Genomic DNA, 19783 nt, shown 5'->3' with positions numbered 1-19783 from the left:
GTGGAAGTAGTGGTAGGCTGTGTTTTGTGGTGGGAGTTTGAGGTTGAGAGGTGCTATGGCTGGGTGGGTGCAGTTAGCTGGGGTGGCTGTCTGCAAGATATGAGTGGGGGAGGGTGGGGGAAGTGGCTTGGGCAGCAACAGGGCAACATTCAGTGTTCACAATGTAGCCTTTTCATTCTTCCTTGCCCCCTAGATCTCCTGCCCTCCAAGTGATGAGGACAGCGATGACTCTGAGGAAGAGAACCAGGAACTTGCTCAGATCGATAGAGGTAAAGGGGATGAGATATGAGAGTCCTGGGATGCTACAGCTCACTCCATTTTGCTTTTCACTTGTGCTTCTGGAAGAGCCTTCTTCTCTGTCCCTCATATACCACAACCTAATGTATGAAATCAGTCACCTTGAAGTCTTCAGGACCTCACAGGGAGAAGATGGTGTTATCAGATGCTGCTGTCACACTTTTCTTAGCAGAGACAGAAATTGTTAACCATATGTGAAGTGCTGCAGACATGGGGCAGAGAAGGTCTACAATTGTGTCTGAAGCAGAGCTGGGACTAAAAAATTATCTTTTATTTCATGTTGTTGCACCTGTGTCATGTTTGTTCTAGGCTTCCTCTTTCTTGCCATTTTGAGTTTTGACCTTTGCTTTCTTCATTCCCCTGGACACATTGTCTGATGAGCTCCCTTCTTCCTGTACTGGTGGTATTAGGCAGCTCTATTCTTGGATGTAGCTGAGAGTCTTTGACAGAGGAGAGACAGATGCTCTTCTCTTGGTTTTGTACGTGCTATGAAGCAGCTTAGTGATGCAAGTGAAATTTGTAGTAAACGCATGTCTTGAGCTATACTAAGTCTCTGCCATTTCTGCATGCCCTGTGTTCTATCATTGTTTAACCAAATTCAAGTGGACTCTTATGCCGAGGCAGAAGTTTTTAAATTCCTGACCCATAGGACATGTCCTGTGGAAATTCAAACCCCTATTCCATGTGCTTGTCATAGAAGGAGCTCAGCAGAAATAGTGAAGCGTGCCCAGCTTACGGCTGAAGGGAGGCTCTTTTGTATGACAAGCCTTGTAACAGAAAAGAGGACTTTTGCCTCCAGAAACCTCTGTTTGCCTTTATTATTTGAACTGCTTAGAATAATACAACTTGCTTGCTTCCTCTGCCCTGAGATCTGGTCACTAGAACTTAATATTTTTAACTAGAGGCAAGTGCCTAGCAACGCATTCATAAGACCATGTCTTCTCCGTGTTCAGGGGATGAGGTGGAAGCCAGGTCCATGTTCTTGCTCTGCAACTAGTCTTCTAGGTTTGTGGGGCATGTCTGACAGTCTGGTCTAAGTAAAGGTCTGCAAACTTCCAAAGAGGAAGCGTTTGGCTGGGGAGTGTTTTTTCTGGGGAAGAAAAGGTGGGAAAACAGCTCACAAGTTTACTTGGGAGGAAATAAAAAAAACTCTTCAGGAGAAAGCAGGACCTGTTTATTAGGTTGTGGAACATGGATCTCCTCTGCCACTCCTCTATCTCCTTCTCTTACCAGAGAGAAGACGGAATTGTGCTTTGACCCCTCTGGCCACCAACCAGCTCCAGAACCAGGAGAACCAATGCTGCAAGGTTCGGGCCCTCTTCCAGGCCAGCCTCGACCGCCACAGCTCAGAAGAGGAGCTGGAGCGCATCAACCGAGAGTTTGCGGCTGAGAAACGGAAGTGGTCCCAGGTCAGCAGGCTTGCCTGCTGCAGCGACAGCAACAACACCTCCTCCAGTGACGAAGAAGTGAAGAACTTGTGTGCGATGTCCTTCCGGCCGGTGGCAGAGCAGGCCGATGGCCTGCACGCCAGCCCCAGCCCCGTGCTGTTCAGTGCCTCCCCTCCCAAGAGACTCCAGCCCCTTGTGTGCAGCCCTGCCTCCAGACCTCTAATTATAACAAGCGTTGGGGCAGGCCTTGAGCAAGTCATGCCCTGTAAGAGACATCGGCAAGGATATGGGGATAAGGTCAGCAGGCCCAGCCTTGACCTGGAAAAAATGCAGCAGGTAAGGCAGAAAGACCTTCACACGAGGGAAGCAGCACCACTTGAGAGAAGGAGTTACAGGCAAAGACGGAGAGAGGTTATTGAGGCAGGATTCAGTAAATTCATAGGTCTGCTTCTTGTGATCACATCTTTGGGGCATAATTGGTACTTTTGCTGTCTGTCTTGGATAAACTATATCTACTTGTAGATCCCTTGAAAGGTAAAGCCATTGCTACTTGAGTGGCTCTTGCTACCCTCATTTGGAACTGTGCGGTTCATTGTATGACACAGGAACAAAATCACTGGAGCTCACTTTTATCAGGTTACCCCTGCTGCCGTGATCTGACTCATACCATTTACTCCAAAATAAATTAATTGCTTAGGCATGTATAAAGAAATGTTTGCCTAATGAAAGTGGTTGTGGACTTGATGATAGCTGTTTTCACACTGCTTGACCTCCTTGGGCCCAGGTCTCTTTATGCCTTCTAGGAGTTTTACAGCAATGTAAAACAGTGCCTTTTACCTTCTAAACACTTTGTATTTGTAAACTGTTTACAGGTTGCTCCAAATACAGTTTATCTTGATTTTGCAGGACTTTTGTAGAGGCCTAGGACTGTGGTGTGTAAATGCTAAGAGTTTGCTTCATCTCTGCAAAGGCTGGGAAATGGGGTGTGCCTGGTTCTGGTGAGGTGCACTGCACAGTGCCCATCTGGTGTCTCTTTCAGAAGATGTTGCTGTAGAGTTAGTATTTCAGCTGGCTCTTCATTATTTGTTTTTCTTCTTGCACTGGTGTAGTGTCAGTGTGAAAGAGTATCTGCAGACATCTGCTGACCCTGGTAAATTGCACTAAGTTGAAGACAGTTACTTTCAGTTCTGAATTTCCTCTCATTAGGGAAGAATTTCACTGTCTTTGCTTGGATTTATTAGTTTTAACCTCACTAACAACACCCCCTTTAAGCATACAAGATGAGCCCACTAAAAGAAAGGACTATGTATTTATTTTCCAAGATCTATAAAAGCAAGACCCCTCAATTTCTGCATTACATTGCTGCTTATTCTCAGTCCTGCTGGCAGCATACAACTCATGAATTCATAATGCAGAGACTTGTGGTTTCAGTACAGTTTTTCTCACCCTCTCTTCACCATTCTAGCCAAGTTTCTGCTCACAGAACACTCAAAAGGCCGAGTCTTGCATTTCACATTACCCAAATCTTCCTCTGATACTGACAGACTTTAATTAGTCTCACATCCTAATGAGAGGAGAAGAAAGCTGGTAAGCCTGTGCCCAGCCTTCTATTTTTCAGAGTGCATGTGAATAAATGGAGAAGTGTTCCTTTTGGTCCAGGTGCTTTCTCTAATTTGGATCCTGGCTATACTATCTACCTGCTCTGCCCTAAATTTATTTCAGCAGTGTGTTTGTGTGTTCGTGAAGGTTAGGGACTAATTTGAATAGGCTTTCCAGACTGGTGGGGGTTTTCTGGGAAACCTTGTGAGAATGACTTGCTTTCTGACACTTCTGGATTAATTGTGGCAGAAATTTTTGCAAAATAAGTGGAAATTTGGAGTGGAGGTGTATTTTAAAAATAATGTTTTTACTGCACGTATCATTAACATATCACTTCTAGGTTGTGCAATCCCTGTTACAAATAAAGGCTATTCACATAGTCGTTTTAATTTGAAAGTGTACTTCTGTTTTTGTTTTTTGTTTTTGTTTTTTTTTTTTTAAGGGGAGGTGGAGAGTGGAACATGCAAAGTGTATATACAGTCTGAATATTGTAAAGGTTTGGTAACTTGTATTATTTTTAGTTTCAATTGGTTAATTTTCAGCCAGTAACATGCAGAAGCTTAGTGATAGCTTGTTGCTTGCTACCTGTGCTTGTTTCTGCTACAAAAATCATGATAGAAATTACAATAATGTTGTAGATTCATTATTCCACTGACATTTGGATTCCCATAAGCTTAGCTAAAATCAGCAATCTAATTTCTTGTGGCAGCCATCTGAAACCTGTTTGGTTTTGGTTTTTGGTGGGGTTTTTTTGAGTTCTGGCACAAAATCTTTGTATGAAGCTGATCAAGTCTGGTTCAATAACTCCATTCCCCAGCTGTAAAATGGGACCAAGTGTGTTTCTTGGTCTGTTTTCATTCTCCAACAAAAATATCTCTTATTAACCACCTCAGCAGCACTTGGCATCATGTGTTTTTTAGTTAGATAAACAATGCAAGTGAGGAATGATAATATTAAACTGGCTACTCTTAAGACTTCATCTGGACTCTGAACATCAGCTGTTCTTGGTTTGTGAATCTTACCATTACTATCATGTACTTGCCCATGAAAATACAGCTGAAAAGCTTAGAATCAAAAGCTTAGAAAAACTTAGAATCAAAAGCTTAGTTTAGGTTGGAAAAGACCTTTAAGATCATCAGGTCCAACTCTTAACCCAGCACTCTCAGTCTACCACTAGACCACGTCCATAAGCACCACATCTGCACATCTTTTAAACACCTTCAGGGATGGTGACTCAACCAGTTCTCTGGGCAGCCTGTTCCAACACTTGACAACCCTTTTGGTGACTGAATTTTTCCTGCTATCCAATCTAAGCTTCCCCTGGTGCTTGATCAGATGGAAACTTTTTGAGCAGCAGATGTGGTTTTCACTCTTGTCCCTGAGCCTTATTTCCCATTCCTGCGAATCTGTGGAGCTGACAGATGACAAAGAATACCAGGCAAGATTAATTTGTGCCCGAAGCAAATATGTGCTGACACAAGACACTTTGGGGTGTGTGGTATGTCTTACTTAAGGGTGGATGAAAAGATTCCGAGAGTTTTGCCTCTGCATCCTATCCTGTTTATGTTGGATTGTGATGAAAAATTGGTCTGGAGAGTTGTGGTGTGGAGTGGCTCTGTGCTGGGATGCTTAAGCTATTCTTAGGGTTTAACAGACAAGGCTGCTTTTGAAGAAATGCTATGGATCAGTGGCAAGTGGTGTCCAAATGTCTTCCTGTGTTACAGTGGCTTGGTGCCTTTTGATGAGGAAGGGGATTGAATCTGAGAGACAAGTGAGTTGGTGGCAATCTATGTGCTTTTAAGGCATTATGGAATTGTTGTGCTTCAGATCTCCATCATCTGGGGGTACATGGAAATCTCCATCATCTGGCCCTTTCGGCTCAGCCTTTCTTAGGTCATGTTAGGTGCCAGGATATGCCTTTCCAGCTTCATGGGGAAGCATGATTCTGCCTTTCTGTGCCCCAGCCATGAGTTTGAACAGTTGGTGTGTGTACTTCCCACTCTGGCTGGCTGGTCAGCTGGCCACCCAGCCTCTTTGCTATTGAGGCCGCGCGAGGGCAATTCAATGAATGCTTTTCTTCACTCCTCTAAAGGACTAGAAAATTAGCTCAGAAGATTTCTTCCTTTCTTTCCTCTAATTGGGCAGAAATACCCTGGCTTGTGCAGACACCTATGTTGCTGCAGTGAATGCTCTCTCAGCCACCCCTTGATCATGGTCCTTGGACAGCAGTGTCATTAAATGCAGGCCCTGCTGCCAGCTGCTTGCTATTTAATGAAGGCTGTGTGTGTTCTAGAAAGACACTGGCTGCTGCCAGCCTGCTGACCTCAGCAGATCTGGCTTTTTTTGGCAATGATGAGGACACGAGGTCAAGGATTTCAAGGGCATCCTTTGATAGCTTGAGGTGAAAGCACCAGGGGACACAAGGGTCAGCTGAGGTGTAAGGAAGTCCAGGGTGTCACAAAGACTCCTTGGAGCTGCTGAGCTTGTTCCCAGGGGATGAGACTAATTGGTCTTTATATGTCATGTATATATCTGTAAACAGATAAGAAGTAAAGGGTCCACCTTCCTGTGCTGTTTAGTGGGACAGGCTGGACCTCCTTTGAAAGCTACCTTCAGCAGCTTGAGAAGTTTTGAGTGTAGCATTTGCAGGGAGAGAGATCATAAGACATGGTATGATGAGCAATCCAAATTCTCCTCATTTATGTGTGAGTAGGTGGTTGGTAAGAAGAGTGTTGTTTTAAAGTATGAGGCAGAGTTTGGGTACATGGGTATATTTCCAGTTATGTTATGAAGTCACTAGGTAGCTCTAAGTAACTTGTGAAATCTTTCTGCTGTGGTTTGCCTGCATGCATAAGCAGATAACATTAATACCTTTGTCTCATGGAGGCTTAATGCATTATTTAAAATGCTTTGAAATGCTAGGGTGAAAAAGAGAGCCAGCAGAGGAGAGAAAATACATCCTGTTCTAATATTTTGATTTCTCAGTGCAGAGACTGTGCCCTTTTGGTGAGTGAGGAGTTTCAGTGCATAACAGGTGAGTGCAACTTTGTCTTGGCTTGATACTGAAAGTGGCCTAGGTACAGTGTGAGCCCTGTGAGGCTTAGCTGTGCAATATCAAGTCCTTCTGCTGAATATTTGAGTACTGCGATTTTGGTTGGACTGGGCCTGGTAGGGTGATCAGCACTGAAAACTTTCTTTGGGCTGATACTGGTTGCACAGAGGTGGGAGGATGGCACTCGCCATGCGTGGCCTAGGGCCAGTGTGTGACCCCTGGTACATTGAGGTCTGGGCTTTGGGCTTCTAATGGCTCCAGGGTGAGGTTTCCATATCCTCAGCACAGCTGGGCTTCGCCCTTACCTGTCTTTTCAGGACTTGAAAGATAGCTTCCAGATAGAGAATGTGTGAACTCACAAATCCCTTTCACTTCTCAGCCTCCAGTTTGAATCCAGACCCTGTCCATTCCTGGAAATTGTTATCATCTGCCAGTCTGAGCTTGCCTCTGTGCTCAGGGGGTGCTGGAAAACCCACTGCTGATGCTGGTGGTAGTTTCATCACTGTCTCTGCCCTGAGCCTTGCTCTTCTGGGCTGACTGAGCAGAGTTCAGGGGCCTGTGCATGATGGCTTACACCATTTCCTAAGGGGGTCAGTGCCAGAACTTGTCTCTCTCAGGTTTGAGGAGTTGGGCCACAGCAGCAGTTCTTTGTCCCCGGGTGCATTAGAGTGTGTGTTGAAGCAATATAGTAAGGAAACTGTTGCAGAAACCAATTGCGCCATGACAGAATGAGAAATCCTGCTTCTGGTAACCTCCTGCAATTGTGCTTTTATTTTTCACCCCCAGAAATAATCTACAGCAGCCGTTCCTCCAGCACAGAAGCCCCTGCCTATCTCACCCCTGCCAGCATTTGGCACTGAAGTAGCCAGCAAAACAAATGCTATGCCTGGTGGCTGTGAGGCAATCCTAGCATGAGAAATTTTGGGGCTGAAAAATTATTGATTAGATTGTCCAGCCTGCCTGCCTGCTAGGATGTAGTTCTGTGGCAGGAGGCTCTGGGACTCAAGTCATGTAGCACGAGTGGGGCATGGTAGAGGCCTCTCATTCTTTGTGCCTTTGGAGGAGCTGAGAAGATGTTCTCTCCTGGTTTGATGTCTGTTATAAAGACTTTTTGGCTCAGTGCCACCTAGTTGATGTCTGGTTGGCTGATTAAGGCATTTGTAGTCTGACAGTGGCAAAGAAGAGAGAGGGTGGGAAGGAGGGGTGCTGTCTGGGAGGTAGACGCAATAGTGAGGGGAGGCATGAGAAACCCCACCCTGCCCTGAGGAGGTGATTATGAGTCTGCCAGGCAGCAGATAACTGTCTCTTTCTCTGTGTCCCCTAAGCGTTCCCTGAATGGTTATCCAACCCATGGAAAAACATGCTGTAATGGAAGTGCTTTTGTGTTCCTGATACTGGATAAGTCAGAGCATAAGAGAGCAGTAACCCATGTAGAACTTGCCCTGGCTGCTTCCTAGAAAGGGTTACATAATGATTTTCTGTTTCCTCAAGACAGCAAGTGAGTTGACTATGTCTTCGTTGATGGCAAGGTTCACCTGCTGCCATGGTACTAGTTTGTAAATGCCAAGGATAGGATAATCTAGTCCTATTCCTACGATTTCAGCATCAATCAGCATGACAGAGGTTAGAGCATTCTTACAAAATTTTTGAGGCTGGAAGGGACCTTGTCCAGCTTCTCTGCTCAAGCAGGGTCACCCAGAGCTACTTGCCCAGGGCCATGTCCAGGCATCTTTTAAGTGTTACCAAGGATGGAGACTCTGTATTGTCCAAAGGCAACTTATGCCAATGCTCAGTCACCTGAACAGTAAAAGTGTTTCCTAGTGTTCAGAGGGAACATCCTCCTGTGTTTCAGTTTCTGCTCATTGCCCCTGGTCCTGGCACTGGGCAGCACCAAAAAGCATCAGACTGCATTATCCCTTCAGATACTTGTACACAATTATAAAGTCCCCCCTGAGCCTTCTTTTCTCCTGATGGAACAGTTATCATCTCTCTGTAGCAGAGATGCTCCAGTCCTTTAATCATCTTTGTGGCCTTCTGTTGAACCCTCTCCAGTACCTCCATGTTGCCCTTGTACAGGGAAGCCCAGAACTGGATACAGTACTCCAGGTATGTCGTTGCTAGTGGAGAAGGATCACTTCCTTCAACCAGCTGGTAACATTCCTCCTAATACATCCAAGGATACCATTCACCTTCTTTGCAGCAAGGACATGTTGCTGGCTTATGTTCAACCCCAAATTCTTTTCCATAAATCTGCTTTCTGGCTGGGTGGCTGCCAGCATGTACTTGTGCCTGGGATTGTTTCCCCAGGTGCAGGACTTTGGACTTCCCTTTGTTGAACTTCATGAGGTTCCTGTGCATGTCATCAGCAAACTTGCTGAGGGTATGCACTCTGCTACATCATCCAGGTTGTTAATGAAGATGTTGAACAGGACTGGACCCAACCTTGATCCCTGGGGTATGTCACTAATTGCTGGCTCTCAGCTAGACTTCGTGCCATTGATCAGAGCCCTCTCAGCTCGGCCATTCACCCAGCTTTCCATTCGCTTCACTGTCTGCTCATCCAGCCTGTATATCAACAGCTTCTCTGTGAGGATTTCTGTTCTGTGTACATTGCTGAAGTACAGAATTAGTATCTGTGCAAGTCTGATCCAATTCTGTCCTGCTCCATGACATATGTTTATATTATGTTCACCTTTCAGGTGTGCTGCTAGCAGACTTTCATCCTGATCACACATTTCTCCTTGCACCTCTTCCATCATTGTGTCAGCCCTGGCACAGGGTGTGTTGGCTTGTCCATTCCTAGGGTGAAACACTTCTGCTCTTCTCCCTTAAGACCTTCTTTTCTTTTTTATCTGAATGCATTTTTGATCTGTTTTTTTAATGCATACAAAGGCGCAACAGTTCTAGGGGGAGATGGATGAGTGAGACACTACATGAGTGTTTCTGCCTGAAAATACTTCTTTATATCTTTTTTCCCTGGGTATCTGTCCATATGACTTTACCTTCTTCTCCTGGGAGCTTGCATGTTGGTGAATATAGCCATTTGGACTGCCGTGGGACCAAAGTACCATCTAGGCTGTCTCCAAGTGACAACCAGTAGCTAGAATATTTGCTGAAACATCTGAAACCTGTTTCTTGGAGCTGCTGCTTTGAATCATGAGAGAGTGAGGATTAGGTTGATCAGCATGATTTGGAGTGCACCAGAGAGCTTGGTTGAGGAAAAGGAAGATAAGGGAAGGAAATGAAATGTGGCTGAAGTTTTTGAGAGTATGTGTTGAAGGCAAGAGAGATCTGTGGGATAGGATGGGGAAGAGGAGAATAAGAATGGATGGAGACAGAGCTAGGTAGAGTAATTTTGCTGTATTAAGATTCCCAAAGGGACAGTAATAGCACCTGGCAGCTGCGGCAATAAATTGTGAGACTGAGGTTAAAGCCAAGGGCTTATCATTTAGATTGGCAGGCTTGCTGGCCACCTTCCCAACCCTGCTGTCTTTCTTTTTTCCTCTAAGCTCTAAAGCCTGATAAGAAGGTATTAGACTAAAGCTGATTCTTTGGCTGCAGACCAGAGAGAGGAGATCAAATGGGCATATGGGCACCACTGGCATGTGTCCTTGGGATGTGACTTAGGGAGAAGTCCTAAGTGATACTGGTCATACTGTAGGTAGGCCTGGAGGGAGCAAATTTGGGGGGGGGAAAAAAAAAAAAAAAGTGTTTCCATGTGAAGGTGGCTGCCAGAATCTCTCAAAATGAAAGGACAAGGTTGGGGTCTTGACCTCTCTAGCGTTTTTCTCTGAAAGCACCACAAAGAGTAATTCCAGCTGAACAAGTAGAATGAAAAGCCCAGTCTGCCATATCTACTGGCAGTGGTCTGTGGTGGGCTGCCAACAGACCACAAGAAACATCACTCAGCAAAACCTAAAAAGAGTTCCTAACTGTAGCAACAAGATAACTGGTCAAAATGGGGTTTGAGGTAGAGTGAATAGCAGTCACAGAGTGGGTTCTGTGTTGGATGCTCAAAAGTGGCTGTCCTGCAGCAACCCTTGTTCTCCCTTGTGTGTTAGCTGTTGCAGTTCCTCTTTGAAGAAGGTTTTCCAAAGGATGTTTTGTTTTTTGTTTTGACACAGTACAGTGCAGAAGGATAATGCTGGCACGTTCTCTTTTCCACTTTCTGAACTCAGCCCAAGTAGTCTTGAGGGCCTGGCAGATTAAGAAGTTTTGCTGCAACCTGTCCATATTTTCCAGCAAGACAAGTTAGTAGATGTTGCTTGGAAGTGAAGGTCAGGGCCTTCCCTGCAGTGCTCTCTGGAATAGGGCTGGATTGTCCTTACCTCCCCCAGCCTTGGTGTGCCTGGCCTAGGAGGGCTGCCTGGGTTGGTCCCAATGTGGCTGTTGAGTTGGCCAGATACCTCTCCCTTCCCACTCCTCCCTCAGCATGTGGCTCATTGTGATACAAATATCTCATCGTTGCCTGGGGAGAAAAGGAGCTTGCAGGTGGCTTCACCATATGCTGCCACTGCCCATGTTGTATTTGGTCTGTGGATGAATGGGTCTCTCTTCAGGCGTGATAAGTTACATCTTTTGCTTATGGTAGCAACCTCTGCTTTACAGTTAACTACTCTGGAGGATCAGTGAGGTGAGCTTCAGGAGACTGGAAAGGGTAAATGGCTAGTTAGAACCAAGCTGGTTGTTCCTCATGTAGTCTAGAGAGTGCCTGATGGTGATGGCAGTTTTCTGCTTGCTTTTCTGACTTTATTATATAGAGTAAGAAACTGGAATGATCAGAAGAGAGAGGTTAGGCTTTTTTTGTTGTTGTTCCTACCCTATCACTGCCACCACTAAATGCTGAATTTCCAGCTTAAGCACATACACAAGTGACCATTCTCTTAGTAGCCAGCACCCACATGATAATAGGGCTCCTATTGGTTAGAAATTGGATGGTAAGAGACTTGAAACACTACACAGAAGTAATGTTAGCAAGGAATGTAAGCAAGAGCTTATTTTTACCTTTGCTTTCTTCTGGCACTGCTTAACCCCGTATTGCTGAAGTAGGACACCTACTTCATCCAGCATGGCTTGGCCCTGGTGTTTGAGAGGTGCCCCAGGTGTGCTTTGCACCCTGCAGTCTCCCCATGGGGCACAGTCTGTGAGTCAGAAGGAAGGAGGGAGGTGGTAGTGTGGGTTTGGAAGCAGAAGAAACAACACGGTCATGCGATGGTGCAGATTAACTATTAATGCTGGGCGTATGTGCTCCAGTTTTGCCACCACAGACTTAAAGCAAGCAGCTTGTCCCAGAGCACAGCTGAGACTTGAAAATGCAGCAGCCATTACTGTTCCATGGGCAGAAGCTGGCTGAGCTTTTAAGGCCAAGCCCATGACTAGAGTACACACTCTAGGAAATACTGTCTTTTACACAAGTTTTGGTGTAGTGGAATAGCTGGCCTGGCTGTCAACAACACAGCTGGCCCTGGCGTGGGCTGGGGTTTAGTTCTGATTTTTTTGCTTTAGCTCTGAATAGTCTCTCCATTGTTGGCTCATATGAGAACCACACTGCTGGGCTCTGTTCACGCTTTCTTTCAGCCTGTTGATGTCAATGAGAGTTTTGGGCATTGGTCCACAGCTCATCTCACAGGAGGAGGCATTTAATAGAGGCATCTAGTTCTCATGTAGATGGACACTAAGTTAAACTAGAGCAGATTGACTTCTAAAACTCCCTGTCCTCATCTAGAGCTGTGTTCACAGGTACTCAATGCTTGTTGAGCTGCAGTTTGTTTTGAGGAAATGATGACTGGTAAGTTAGAGACGAACCCTCCCTTTCCAAGCCAAAAGCATATAATTACATTTTTTTTCTAAATTCAAGGTTTCAAAAGCATAGGTGTCCTCAGGACCACAAAAACAGAAATGAAGATACTTAGGAGAAACCCTATTGAGTTTGCTCGTTCTCCTCACTGAAAATTCTTTTCAGTCTCCTGTTGGACTTTGCTTGCTCATACAAAGCAATTTCCATAGGAATGAATTTGCAAAACTGAGGATCCTCTAGAGTGTTAGGAACTTAATGTAGATTCAGTCTGTGGTCATGTCTATGCTAGTGCAAACTGTATATTTAATTCTAAAAATATGCTTGTGTTTTAAAATCCTGGCATATTGTTGCAAGCTGTAACTTCACCTTCATGTGTTTAATTATGGAAAAAATAGGTTGGGCAGTTAGACAAAGAATAAGACTCTTAATTGCTTTGCAAGTTCCTTTGCAATCTTATTGTAAGCATGCTCATTTTTTGACAGTGTAGGTAAGTCGTTTGCTTACCTTGTGGACACAGAGATTCCCGATCTTGCATACTGCTTCAGAGGCTCATCAGACACTCCTATAGGCTCTGGTTTGATGATGCGTGGGGCTTCATATAATTAAGAAACAAGGAACAGTTTAACAATTTATTTTCCAAATTGCAAACCTGGTGAATCTACGCAGTTCCTAGTATAGGTAGAAATATCCTTAAATGGAGCCAGTCAGCTGGTTTTCTTACTGTAGTAAACTGACTACACTACGGGTGATGTGGTTTGAAGCTGGGGAAACTGCCATAGGTTAGGGAATGCCCTGGGTTTGTTCAGGAAAGTATTTTACTGCCGTGGTTTGCTGTTACGTTCAGGAAAGACAGGCAAGCCTCACATAAGAATGTGGTGTACCTGCCTAGATTATAAGACCCTATGTTGAGCATACTTTAATGCAAGTATTGAAACCTAAGCTGTGGTGCGTTCTTCAGAGCTCTAATTCTAGTAGCACAGTGAGTTCATGGTACATGTATTTTCATTGTAGTTCTCAATTTGGTGTGCTATCAAATCAAGCTTTTAACTTGTTTTCGACTTAATATAATTTCCTGTCACCCTCTGAGTAACATGGCTAGCTCTGTTATTTTCTAAGTGTTGTTAGAGGAATGAAGGTAATTATGAGCAGAGGAAGTAGTGCTCTTGGAAACTGTTTTTTTGAGCAGAGAGACTTCTAGTATGACATCTTTGTAGAAAACTTCTATCTTTTCACCATACACCTATTGTTCTTTTCAAGTCTGACTCCTACAAGAAGTGTGAAAGGCATTTTTAATTCTTCCTGTCTGTTTTTTGCAGTCTCTTACTATGGGCAGTTGTGCTAAACAGCCTATGGAAGGGCCCTACAGATGGGTGAAATGGTAAACCACAAGAATCTGAAAAAAATTTAGATTGCTATCTCATGATGTGGCTGCTAGTAGGGTTAGAAATAGCAAGCAGCAGTAACTACCACTGCAACTGTAAGACTTGCCTGTGTTGCTTGGTTCACTGTATTAAACTCTGTACTGAGTTGAGACACTGGCTCATTTGCTTTCCAGATGCAAGCATCCAAATCACTCAAACACACTCAAAACTTCATGTAAATGTGGTCTAAATTTTTGCTTTTATTATCAACCTTTCTTTGCACAGAGGATGTTGATGAACTTGGCCTTGGTCTGCCTTTGTACTCTCTCTTGTTTTAATAAGATGAGCTGAACTTTTTGCCCTTCTTGAATGCAGTGGGAGAATGAGCCCTCTTGATCTGGGGACATGGAGGTTTCATAAGCATTAGATGGGCCAAAATCCTGAACTGAAAAAAGGAAACATCAAAATGATTGGTTAAAATTGTTGTGTGTGTTATGAGCGCTGTCATGTGTTATACAGGCTCTGGTAGGGATCTTACAGACTATTGAGTTGAGGGTTTATTTCTAACTATTTAGGAAGTAGTTCTTTATGCAGACTATGGAGTGGCATACATGAGGTCAGCAGTTCTCCACCTAGTTCTTAGTGCACAACTTCAGACACAGCTCCAAGGGTTGCCGTGTGCTGCTGACACCTGTTAAGAAGGCTAGTGGCCTGCTTCTGGCTCTGAGCTGGCACCTTCACATAGAGAAGGGTCAAAAAGTTGGCAGGAGTGATGTGTATCCTTTTCTGGCACCCAGGAACAAGTGGAGATACTGAAAGTGGGCACATTGAAAGAAAAAGCACAGTTTGGTGAATTGGCTGCATTGCTTCTTGCACTGGGGAGGTTTCCCTAGACCAGCTTCTGTGCCATCTTGAGCCATATGCAGCCATGAGGATGTGAACAAAGGGGCTGCAACAAGGTATCAGTGCTGATCACCAGCGCTGAAGGCAACCATGTACCTACTTCTAAGGACAAAAGCACCAGCTGGGGATACTGACTTCTGAAATTCTTGCGAGTTGTTCTGATGGGTACAGGCCTAGGCCAAGCCTTTCAAAGTTGGTGGGTCAAGCCCCATCACAAGCTCTGAGCTTCAACCCACAAACAGCACCCCAGGTCCTGTGTTGTGCTGTGGGGTGTTGTGCTGTGGGGCAGGTGTGGGCAGGCACTGTTGCATGCAGGCATGGGAGAACAGTCTCCAAGTGTAGTGGTTGGTTATGTGCTAGGTAAATGGATTAGCTCCCTGGAGTAAGAAGCCTTTATCCTATTAGCCAGCTAGCCACTTCAGCCTGTTCCCTTGTCTCTAATGTATATGTGAGGTTCAGTGGGGCATGGGAGCAGGGAGACAAATAGGTGGTAGAGTGCAGAATGTGGGAACCATTGGGTAACCTCAGTTTTTCTCTGTGATTAGTAATGTTCTACTATTCCCACTTCATGGACACCTATTTGAAAAGAAAATATAATCTTTCTTTTGTTAATCTCTCACGCAGAGAAAAGGAATCTCACAAATAGCATAGTCATGTGAAAGGAGAAGATAATGAAAAATATGCTGCAGGGCTGTGCAGACATTACATGTACATATGTGTGTGTCAGGAGGAGGAGGAGTGGGACTTTGCCCTGTGTTTAGACTCCATGGAGCCTGAGCAGAAGCCCCATGATCTGGGATGTTTGTTTGCTTGTTTGTTTGAGACAGATTTGGGTTTTGGTTTTTGTTGGGTTTTTTGTTTTTTTTTTCCTTCCCAGAGCTGTTTATGCAGTCAGTCTGTATTTGGCTTTTTCAAGGTTTCTCCACTGTCCACAAATCCAAGTTCTCATCTGAAGACAGAACCTCATGTGTCTTTTGCTTAAAGTTGCTTTTGTGAGTGCTCCCAGTAGTACCAGCTGAACCCAAGGCAGGGATTTCCATGAGGAAACTCATCTGGAGAGAGGGTGGGAGGTGATTCAAAGTAGCCTTTTCAGGCTTCCATTGTGAACCACAGGCCATGTCTGCCTTCCTGGTCACTGAAAAATCCTTTCCTGATTTTGTTCAATGAGTATACTCCATGTTGCCCCATTTTTGAGAACCTCCCTTAGGACCAACTCTCTGGCTAAGAATCTGGGGAAAAGTTGCATATTCCAAGTACTTCCCAGACAAACCTATTGATCTCCATTGGACATTTTCTGTGGTGGATCAGGGATAGATACAGTGGTTTTTATACCTCATGACAAGTCCCATGTATGAACCATATCCTCTAGGGTGGGTTTCTGGGCTGACAGCATTCAGGGCCAAGAATTTATACTTTTATCCTTAAAACACTTGATTTCACCCTCTAAAATATTTAGGTTAGCCCTAGAAACTTGAAGAAATTGACTTAAAAATCACCTAGAGTCTTGATTTTGAGCTTTTATTTTTCTTTTACCTTCAATGTGTACAGTTATCCTGTACTGTGCTGGGGTGAACCTGTGCAAGTGTGCATTGTCTTAGGAAAATGTGGTGATCTGAATGCCCTGGCTGTTCATTGTCTGGCTGGTACATACAAGGCCCTGTGGCTTGCACAGAGCCTTCAGAGTGTCTTGTAGTTTTTTCAGTTAGCTGAGATTGGTGTAAGGGTAATCTGGCATACACTGTGTCTCCTGTGTCCTTTGGGTTTGGAGCAGCCATCTGTGGATTCTCTTCCTCTTTGTGTCCCTGTAACATCACAGCTGACAAGAGTCTGTACCTTTCACAGATTTAATTTCTTCTTTTTCTTCTTTCCCAGTGTATACAGCTGTGTGACTTTCAGAGCCCTCTCTGTGTCTCTCTGCTTAGAGGAAAGTGTTTACTCTCTTGCTTGACTTGTGTCTTAACCCCTTCTTGGTGTGCTTGGAAACAGTGTTTAAATGGCAAATGGTACAATTATCTGGGGCTGCTTGTTTCAAGCCCCAAGCGCTGCCCATCTCCCATGTGCTTCAGCAGCAGAGCTGAGAAGAGTGTAAAGCCACAGGAGACAGCCTTATGCCCTAGCTCTGCCTATGGCAAAAGTCCATGGGGAGGGAGAGCTTTGGAGTCATGTCCAAGCCAAGGCTTAACAGTTGCAGGCTGCGACTGCAGAAGTGAGACAAACTATAGAGACATCAGATGATATGTTAGACTAGACTGGATGTTCCCTGTGGACAGCTTTGGAGCCAAGGCCAGAGATGAAGGGAGGAAACAGTCACGTTGGCAACCCTGAATTAAAAGCCTTGTTAGCTTTTTCTCAGGAGCAGTTACTGTGCCTGCCAGCTGTGAAACTAAACCCCCTGTCCCTTCACACCCCTCCTCCCTTTCCAGCCTCTAGTGAGCAGGAGGGGGAAGCCCAGCATTTGAATTTTGGTCATGTTGGCATATGCAGATGAGTGATAGGGAATTAATGAATCCTGCCCCTTCTTTATATTTCTGTTAGTCCTCAGGTGCTGGAGCTTTTGGTCAGGTCTGTTTCCTGCACAAATGGAGCTTTGCATTTTTTTTTTTTGAGGCCTCAAAGAAAACTCAGCAAGGGATTTGGGGTTGGCGAGGAGTGAATAGATGAACCATCTGATGTACCCTGCAGATCAGCAGACTTGGACTGTGCCAGACAGCAGGAGAAGTGGCTGCTGAGCCAGAGATGCTCCATACAGAGTGTTCACTTCCTTCATCCCAAAATTCAAATAAAAGCCAGCAGTAAAAGTGCCAGAGTGAATCTGTCCCGCTTGATCTGTGCCTAGAGGGATGGGGCTTTTCTGCCGATCCAGAGCTTTATCTGGAAACTGTATGCCACAAAGGTGACAGAGGAGCAGTTGAAAACCAGTCACCTACAGGCAGGCATTGTCTGTTTAGACCATAACTGTCTAAGTAGGTAGCTGTGTCTGTATTAGTTGTGGCTCTAGTGTGATATTCAGGAGATCTTAAAAAAAGCAGCCTGTAGTTTGAATAATTTTGTCTGCTCTCTGGGCCTTAGGAGCAGTGGGAATTTGGATGTAGTGACAGGTGGCAGACCTTGCTGGCCAGGCATCAGCTCACACCTTCTGTAGTGATACGACAAGGGGTCATGGTTTTAAGCTGGAAGAGGGTATACTTAGGTTAGACATTAGGACGAAATTCCTCAGTGTGAAGGTGGTGAGACACTGGAACAGGTTGCCCAGGGAGGTTGTGGATGGCCCCTCCCTTGGAAGTGTTCAAGGCCAGGTTGCATGGGGCTTTGAGCAACATGGTCTAGTGGAAGGTATCCCTGCCCATGCAGGGGATTAGAAACTAGATGATCTTTAAGGTTCTTTCCAACCCAAACCATTCTGTGATTCTGTAGCAGGCATCAACCAGGCCCAGCAGCCTGATGCCATTCTGCTGTGATCACCTGTCTGTTCTTCTGGATTGAGATGTGACTGGCTTGTGCTCGCTGTTCTGCCAGTTAAGACTCACCTGTGGTTAAGGCTGACCCATTTCTTTTCAGTAGGGATAGCTGAGCCTCTCCCAGGAGTGCACAAAATGAGGTGACTGATGATAGCACATTGGAAGGGGTTTTGATGCCCACAGAAGTTACTGTATTCTGTTTTTCACGGTCCACCGTTTGCTGAGTGTGTGATCCTGGGCAAGTCCCTGCAGTACGCCTTTTCGTCTAACGCTTAGTCTGGTTTTGTAGATGATCACTTAGTAATCATCATTTCCTCTGCTGCCCTGCCCAGAGGCTCTAAGCAGTCAGTATTTGCATTAAACAGAGGCTGTGGATTTGTGGCACTTGCTGGCAGAGGTGTTGCCTGGAAAACTGGGTTCCCCTGCCTGAGTGGGATGGGGCCATTTATGACAGTGTTGAGAGACCAACTGTGTTTTGCAGGGGTTTCACACAGATTGAGCATAAATGCGACCAAAAAAGTGTTAATGACTACTTCACATGACTATGAAATAGAAACAACTTTCTAAAGAATTCAGAGGCTTTTCAGGATATTCCACAGTATCACTACGGTCTTTACATCCTGGGGTTTGTTTTTGTAGGAGGGAACTGTTGGCCAAACCACTTGAATTAGCCTGTATTTTAAAGTGCTCTGAGGCTGTTTAACTTCTGGTAGAACTGTCTGCTGACTGTGACAGATGATACTTGTGATTTAAGGCTGTGGCTGAAATATAGCCCTCCTGGCACTGTGCTGCTGCACAGGCTGGGCAGGGAGCTTATGTCTGTCTGATACATGTGTGCTGGGTAGCAGCCTTGCACCCTTGAGCCCTGACAGTGAGTGCTCCTCTGGCTGAGGGCTGCATGGAGTGGGGCAAATGCAGAGTACTCTCAGGTGATTGCTGGAAAGGCTTGGCCCCCTTGTTTCTCTGCTTGTTAAAGTCATGTGTGCCTGGCTGGGGCATAAGGTCAGCTGGAGCTGCTTCAGCTTTGCAGCAGTACAGAGGAGCCTGTGACCTACTCTTTTTCCTTATGGTTTTTGTATTGCACAGCTACGAGGTGATGCCCATGCCCTAGCAGCACCACTCAGTGCCAAGGAATTTCAAACCCCAGTCCAAAGTCAGCCTTCAATATAGTTTTAAAAGGTTTTGGTTCTTTTTGCTTGTTAGCCTCCTAAATGGATCTGAAAGGAAGACCAGCTTTGCTCCTGGAGAGTACTCATCACCATGTTGGCTAAAGGACAGGAGCCATAGCTCTGCTCCTTCACACCCTGCCATGTGGGCACGGAGCACTGGTTGCCTGGATGGGAGATGTCTGCAAAAGCTGAGAACACTGCATGCTGCAGTATTTTAGTGCAGAGGGGCCTGGAGCTGTTGGATCAGGGAGGCTTCAGCCTCACTGGCTGGGGCTGTGTGGGCTTTTGCATGCCTGGCTTGTCAGAGTGCTGCCTTTGGGGGTAGGTGATCCCCTTCCTTGAGTTCAGCTTGTTCTGTATAAAGGACCCTGCTGAAATCCCCTGCTTCATTGACAGCATGAGGTTGCTGCTGTTTCACCTGCATGTACATCTCCCCACTCTCTGGTGGCCAGCAGCTGTGGGCCTTCTGCCCCTGCATCCCCCCGGGCCATCCACTCCCTGCCACACGGTGGGACAGAGGTGGGACTCGGTCAAGCAGAAGCCTGCAGCTGCAGTGTGCCACACAATAGCCACTTTGTGGAGCGGCCTGACCTCATCTGCCCACTGCGCTGCAGCTGCGCCCCTGCCCTGTGCCTTAACCCCTCCACATGCTCCCCCTGCCTGAGCAGTGGTGGGGCAGGGGACAGGCTTTGTTCAGCAGCTGGCTGGTGGAGAAGGCTAGTCCTCCTGGCTCAGTCCTGCCTCTGGGAGCTTGTAGGG

General features: G+C 45.6%; 1 protein-coding gene across 1 annotated transcript in view; it reads left to right on the top strand.

Annotated features, from left to right (window-relative positions):
- The window catches only part of LOC104388002, a 58480-nt gene that overhangs the window by 18949 nt on the left and 19748 nt on the right, over positions 1 to 19783 (top strand). The window contains exons 2-3 of the mRNA XM_009996808.1: positions 194 to 269; positions 1531 to 2021. Of these exons, the coding sequence (XP_009995110.1) occupies positions 194 to 269; positions 1531 to 2021 (567 nt within the window). The remainder of the gene's footprint in view (positions 1 to 193; positions 270 to 1530; positions 2022 to 19783) is intronic.

The sequence above is a fragment of the Chaetura pelagica genome, unplaced genomic scaffold (genome assembly GCF_000747805.2).
Source record: "Chaetura pelagica isolate M959 unplaced genomic scaffold, ChaPel_1.0 scaffold14, whole genome shotgun sequence".
Classification (NCBI taxonomy): domain Eukaryota; kingdom Metazoa; phylum Chordata; class Aves; order Apodiformes; family Apodidae; genus Chaetura; species Chaetura pelagica.
This window is presented reverse-complemented; position numbering and strand designations above follow the sequence as displayed.